We start from the raw sequence: 6,907 nt of genomic DNA, 5'->3' as shown, positions 1-6,907 counted from the left end.
GTTTTTAACTTTTTTGGAAAGCTACAATAGGAGCAAAGGCTAAACTCAGCTCTGTTCCAATCAACACATAATTCTCATTTTGTATTTTGACAGAAACAATATCCTTCCCTGGATATCAGATGCAAACATACAGAAAACATCAGAAGGATGAGAATAATTGTTGCCTGTAAATTATGCACTGGTTAGATCTTAAACATATAGAACTACTATATCCAAAGCTTTAAGGTTGTTAAAACTGTTAAAGCTAGTAAAGACATAGTTTGCACAAACACATATCATGATAAACCCATACAGAGTATATAATGTGAGAGAAAAAGGATTAATAGATAATAGAAAGCTTATGGAGACTTACAGGAAGGACTTGACATCCAGACCGCGGTTCTTCATCTGGTCCATGACGTAATCCCAGCTGCCAGGACTTCCTCTGGAGCGCCCTCCTGTTCCTCCTCCCCTGTAGCGTGAAGCGGCGGCGCCCGCTGACCCGCCTCTTGAGCCCCTGCCTCGTGTACCTGCTCCCCCAACCTCACCACTGTTACTGCCTCTTTCTCCTCTCCCTGCCCCCCCAGGTGCAGTATGTAACTGTCCCAAGCTTTGAGACGTGGTAGGCGGGTGGCTGAGACCCGGCCCTGACGGCTGGATCAGCGGCTGCTGCAGACTCTGCTGCCTCAGCAGCGTCCGAGGCCGAGAGGGAATGTGCTCCAGAGTGGAGGCATAGGATAAAACTGGCTCGCCAAAGCTGGGGGGACAGAGGAGTAAGGAGGAAAGGGAGCGCGTCAAGGGCCAAGGCCGGCAGAGGAGTGGTTTTTGAGGACGCATGGAGGAGTCCGAAGTTGTAGAAGAAGAAGAAGCGGAGCCACGACAGGTGGAGGGGGGTCGGTCAGTGCAGGAGGTGATTAGACAAAGAGATTGGGAGCATCGGGAAGATATTGGAGATGAAGTCAAGTTGACATCAGGACAGAAGCAGGAAAGTTCATCCAAACAGGAAGTTGAAGATTGTGTGATGGAGGAGGAGGAGGAGGGAGGTGTGGTTGCATTGGAGGTCAAAGTGGAGGAGGGATCAGAGAGAGGAGTGTTGTTAGGTGGAGAGAGAAGAAGGAGGAGAGAAAAAGAGAGCAACATGAGGCAGCAGCTGTAACAGCAGTAGCAAAAATAGCAGTAGAAGGTGCAGCCTGCATGATGATCGCCATGTGAAATGTGCTGCTCCAGATGCTGAGTCAGACAATGAGTCTGCGCTGGACGCAAGTTCGCCCTGCGTGGCGGAACAGCTTGGGTGTGCTGTTTGCGTGCAGCCGTGTTTCTCTGCGGCAGCGGTCGGATGCTGACGGTCCGTACAGGCGTGGAGCGGCTCTGAACCGTACGGCCGTATCTAGGAGTCCGCGTCGCAGTTTTGCTGCTTCCAGGCCTCGCCGATGAGGGCTTGGTGTTCTGACGAGAAATCCCCATTTCCTCTACTTGTTCATCAACATTTCCACCTCTGATAGCCTCTCCTCGTCTCTCTCTAAGTATTTTGGTCTTTTAAACACATGCAGGACCTCTAGAGACATCCTGACAGCCAACCAACTTCTGCACCAGGACTCCCTCCCTCTGCCAGGCTCCTAATTTCCACTCCTCCCCTTCATAAACACGGATTAACTGCCTTTCCTGACATAAAGATGTTACCGACTCTTTGTTTGCGTACAAAGACATTCAGATTTGGTCAAATGTACAGTACTTCTGATCCTGAATTTTTCTGTTTTCTTTTTCTTTAAACTAAATATAACTTCCTACCTTGTAACCCAGACTACGGGATCTAGGTCATTAGAGAGATACGGTTGGTGCCTTACCTCATCCAACACATTTTACACACAGCTTTTCTTGTGATATTTCCTGAACCAAACTCTCCCAAAGAAAAGGATGAAAAAAGGGTCAATGTAAAGTAAACCAGTTAGTAGCAGACAGGTGGAGAATAGTTGGGGTAAAGTACATGATGACAGCGCGATGGAGAGCGATAGGAGCACAGGGTGACGATGGAGAAGAGACACAAACACTGGAGACACACAGACACTCATGGCGACCTGAAAATAGAATCCAATTACAGACAGGGGCAAAAAGAACGATGAGAGGAGGAGAAAAGTAGGGAGCGAGGCAGTGATGAGCGTAAATGTGTTGTGGAGGAAGAAATCGCAGGAATGAAGTGTAAAAGGAATGTGAAGAAAATCACAGCAGCCGCGTTTAACTGCCTCATTTACACAAGACTGAATATAGACCTGAGATCATGTCAGACGTCATGGATGAGCTATTTTTACAGCCAACACACAGTTTACATTGCAAGTTCATTTATTTCCCTAAAAAGCAACGATTTAGACTATTGTTATACATGCTGGGGTCATCCAGGTCAGTCATTCCAAAAAAGTTTAAAAAAGAAACTTTAAACTTGGAAACTTTGTTGTTTCTCTTCAGGAAGATTTTTCAATTCCAAATGTCAGAAATAGTGTTTAGTTCCAGGTTTTATCCAGCAGCCCAACAAAGCCTGGTTTTAGTTTAGAAAACATGCAAATAGAAACGGATGAACGGGTCCCCCCCTTTGGAATGGGGGTCGTTTGGCTTCTTTGTTAGCCTGCAATGCCCCATACCTTTCTATGTCTCTGAAATGCATTGCAGGTTTAACTTGCATGTTTTCTAAAGGCTTTGTTGGGCTGCTGGATAAAACCTGGAACTAAACCCTATTTCTGACATTTTGAATTGAAAAATCTTCCTGGATGGAAGAGAAACGTCTTCAAACTTGGAAGCAAAGTCCAGCGGATTGTTTTTTTTAAATATTTTTGGAAAGAGGATTGTTACAGTTAGATAGAAGGAGAGGATTTCTGTGTTTCTGCTTTTCTGCGGCCTTGCAGGCGGAGCGTAAATCCAACAGAAACCAGAGTGACCTCTTCAACCAGAGGACATCCTGATCTAATCCCAGTATCACCTCAGGATCCTGGTCAATGTTTTTCTAATGACTTGTATACGATTCCTGACCTAATCTCAGCTGATCAGAATGACTTATTAGATCCTATCATTGATGATTTTAGTTCTAACCCTTGAAAGCCAGATTAACGTTTAAACTTGGGCTTTATATTACCCATCAGTGCATCTTTTATCAGACAGGAGCACAAATTATTCACATTAAGGTGTTTGTTAATTGATCACTACATTTCTGGAATACCAGTTTCTTATTGCTTATTAGTAAGTAAGCCAGTTTTTTTTAGATTAACATCATTATCATTTAATAAATCTTTGCCTTTATTTAGTATATAACTATACGCTAACCTTAAACTGCAGAGTGGAGAGAAACACCACCCTAGTTACCAGCATTGATGAGCCTAGTTGTACTTCTTGGGTTTATTTTAGCCCCATATTCCTCTGAGGTCCACTTAGAAAATAAAAACAGAAAAAACAGGATCAGGAAGTACATGTTTTTCATTAAACTAGAATAATGGCGGGGCTGCAGGGTGGGGCAGTGGGTAGCGCATGTCGCTACCCGATCCGTACCATCAGCTCATTTGCGCCTGCGCGAACAGAATAACTTCCGGGTCGTCAAAAAATAATGTAATTACGGTACTGAAAAAACTTTATTTATATCCTTAAATAATTAAAGAATACTAAACTATATCGTAAAGACAATATTGAAGACTTTTCTGGAAGAAATGGATGCTTTTTAAATTCAATCCATTGTATTGCTTCACGTAATTTTTTCTGGAATAAAAATCCAAATTTTCGGGAAATGTTCCCTTATCAATGAAAAACTGCAGGTCAGGAAAGGTAGCAAATGAATCCATTGTGGGATCAGTACTGCTGGAGTGCATAGTTAAGTACAGAGTAAATCAAATATTTAAACAAATTTAAATATATACGCTGTGTGACGTATATTTGCGCATGCTCAGAGCAGTCAAAGTAACTATCACAAGGCGATTGAACTCTTTTATGTATTTCTGTTTTTTTATTTTTAGAAAATGCAATATTGACCAAAATACAAAGATATACAAAAAGAAACCCATGCCTCTAAAAAAAACAAAAGAATAAAAAAGTAAGAAAAAGGAAATATTGCCACCGGAAGTTATTCTGTTTGCGCACGCGCAAATGAGCTGATGGTACGGATCGTGCTTTCGGTACGGATCGGGTAATGACAGCGCAGACACCTTGCAGGAAGAAGGTTCCCAGCCCGGAGTCTGCATGTTCTCCCTGAGCATGCATGGGTTCTCTCTGGGTACTCCAGCTTCCTCCCATAGTCCAAAAACATGAATGTTAGGTTAACTGGCTTCTCTAAATCCTCTTTAGGTGTGAGTGAACGGTTGTCAGTGTTGCACTGCGATGGACTGCAGACGTGTTCAGGGGGGACCCAGCCTCTCGCTCAGATAGGCCCCGCCCCCACCGCGACCCTGACGGGACTAAGCAGGACAGGATGGATAGAATAATGCACTAAATAGCAATGATCTGTGTGACCGACGGACTCCACTGAGGATAAAGCAGTTCTGTCATGTGGCAAAGAAAGACCATCTCTGCTGTAACTCATGTATAGTCCAATTTTATCACACATTGGCTAAAGTAATTCAATTTATGTGAGCAAATTAATCAGGTTGTTTAAATTTTATGTCAATAGGCCTGTTAAAAATATGCATATTTAATGAGCAATGCATTAATGTGCACTGAAATATGATTGGGTGAGTTTTTAAAGGTTATTTATGAGTCAATGAGCAGTCGAGCAACAAAAGAAAACTTTTCACAGCAAGCAGGGGAAATATGATGCATGATAGAGACGGAGCTTTGGTCAGAGGTGGAGATATTATTTCCTTCACCCATTTTCTGTCATTACTGGGAGCTCTACAGGGATGAGCTCCCTGGAAATGCATCTGCATGTAGCTGAAGGATAAGCTAAGCTTTGGTTCTGAACTCACTTGGTAGGTCTTAATCCTCCGGCCTGCATGTGGCTCTGGACAGTCTGCCACTTCCCAGCCTTCACTTCTTCCGTCACCATGCTCTTCACGCTGTCACTGCGATAAGGACCCCCCCCAGCATCCCCACACCCAGCAGCGGCAGCCCCCTTCTGGCCGCCTGACACCGCCCCACTAAGGGGGAAGAGATGATGCAGAGATCCCAAAGTAGACAAAGGAAGGGAATAATGACAGGCAGAGGAGAAAAAAACACCAGAGAGCGTGAGAAAGACACAGAAACAGAGACAGGCAGGAAAACAGATTTAGAAAGCACATGGCTAAGGAGGTGAGAGCGATCGGGGGACTGTGTGAAGGGGCGGGCCCGGGTTTGGAGGTCAAATAGAAAGCAGGTGGATGAAAGTGGTCTGGAGTCCAGCGTGGAAAAGGACAGGGATGGCGAGAGGACGGCTAGGTGAAGCAAGGAAAGGAGGAGACGCATTTCAGGGTAGCCTGTGAAGGATGAAAAACCAGCATCAAGCTCCTCCTTTGGGCTTAGAGGACTTAAAGAAAGTTTACTTATTAGGCTTAGGCTTGATGTGCTTCTTTAAGGTAGGATTTTATAAGACATATCTGGGGCTCATAGACCAAGGAATCCTTTTTGTTTTTTGCACACTGATGTAAAAAAAAACCCTTTGAGGTTTCTGCTTCTTATTTAGAAAGCACTTCAGACTCAGACAGCATTCAGGAAGAAAAATGAGCCAGACTGCAAAGCAGAAAGAACCGTGCTAATCACACCAGCCTTCAGAACCGGCAGAAGGTACCGGAATTAATCATCATCCCCTTTAAATGCAGTTTTAACTCAAATTTAATCTCAAAACGGGTGCAGCGATGATGAGAATGAAAAGAACATTAGTGCCCTCTGGTGACATGACTACATTTCATTAATATGCAAGGCTCTGCTTCTCCTTGAAACACGAGGATCTAAGACTTTGCGTCGCAGTGTGCATGTTTGTTAGCTATAGAGGCGTTAACGGGCATGAGGGTCGTTCTGCTTTACCTTTGACCAGCTGCCATAACGCTGCATGCTTATATATAAGAAATAACAGCTTTGATCATGGCTGATGATCAGCGCAAGAACACTTCCTCTCAGTTGAGCCCAAATAAATTATTGTTTTTTTATTTATAAGGTAAGGATAAGATGGGCTACTAGGAAATTATTCAGAAGTTCAGATGTCTGTTGTTTCCCTCTGAGCTTCAGTCATGATTTTTTACAGTCATTCCCTGATGATGCATGTTAGATGGAAAACTGTTAAACCATCTTACTCTGGGAAAGTGATGTTAAAAACAACAATAACACTTTTTTGTTTCCTGCTGAACTAGAAATAGCGCCACCTGGGAGTTACTAAGTCTGCATAGAGCCTTAAAATGATCCAGGTTTAGATCTTAAATCAGTTTTAAATTTACAAGGATGTTTTTTATGTTTAAAAATATAAAATCTGACGTTTTTCTAGAGAACTTAAACGGAGCTAAAAGTTCATATTTGGAGCCGAACAACAAAGATCTTTTTAAATCATCAGTGAAACATGATAAATACTGTTCAGCAATCACTGGGACAGTTTGATGGCTGTAAAGCCAATAAATGACCCTTCACTATTTTTAGATAAATTATTTTGATCAGATTAATGATTCTTATAATGTTCAAGTGTCTCAAATAAGGATCAGAAATACAATAAATATGAATGAAATGTATTTCCAGGACTTCACATAATATTATATGATAAAATTAAATGATAAGTCTGACATTTTGTTGTTTGATTCATTTAAATTGTACAATTGAGACAAAAAAACGACCTGTAACGTGGAATAAATGTGAAACGGCGCCTCTATAGGTCCAACGTAAAGGTAGGAGGGATTAGATGGGATTAGATTGTCAGGAGAATAAAACACATGGCTGCTTCTGCACAGGAAGACGGCTGCAGTTAGAACCATGTTAAAGTCGTAGGAAGCGGCCGTTCCAA

At 42.8% G+C, this 6,907-nt stretch overlaps 1 protein-coding gene across 1 annotated transcript in view; it reads right to left on the bottom strand.

Moving 5' to 3' along the window:
• The window catches only part of LOC107096147, a 162,730-nt gene that overhangs the window by 37,986 nt on the left and 117,837 nt on the right, over window positions 1-6,907 (bottom strand). Inside the window, exons 5-6 of the mRNA XM_015392663.1 lie at window positions 4,914-5,084; window positions 353-736 (exon numbers count right to left, since the gene is read on the bottom strand). Coding sequence (XP_015248149.1) covers window positions 353-736; window positions 4,914-5,084 — 555 coding nt within the window. The remainder of the gene's footprint in view (window positions 1-352; window positions 737-4,913; window positions 5,085-6,907) is intronic.

This window comes from Cyprinodon variegatus, unplaced genomic scaffold (assembly GCF_000732505.1).
Source record: "Cyprinodon variegatus isolate N-32 unplaced genomic scaffold, C_variegatus-1.0 Scaffold602, whole genome shotgun sequence".
In the NCBI taxonomy this organism is placed as follows: Eukaryota; Metazoa; Chordata; class Actinopteri; order Cyprinodontiformes; family Cyprinodontidae; genus Cyprinodon; species Cyprinodon variegatus.
This window is presented reverse-complemented; position numbering and strand designations above follow the sequence as displayed.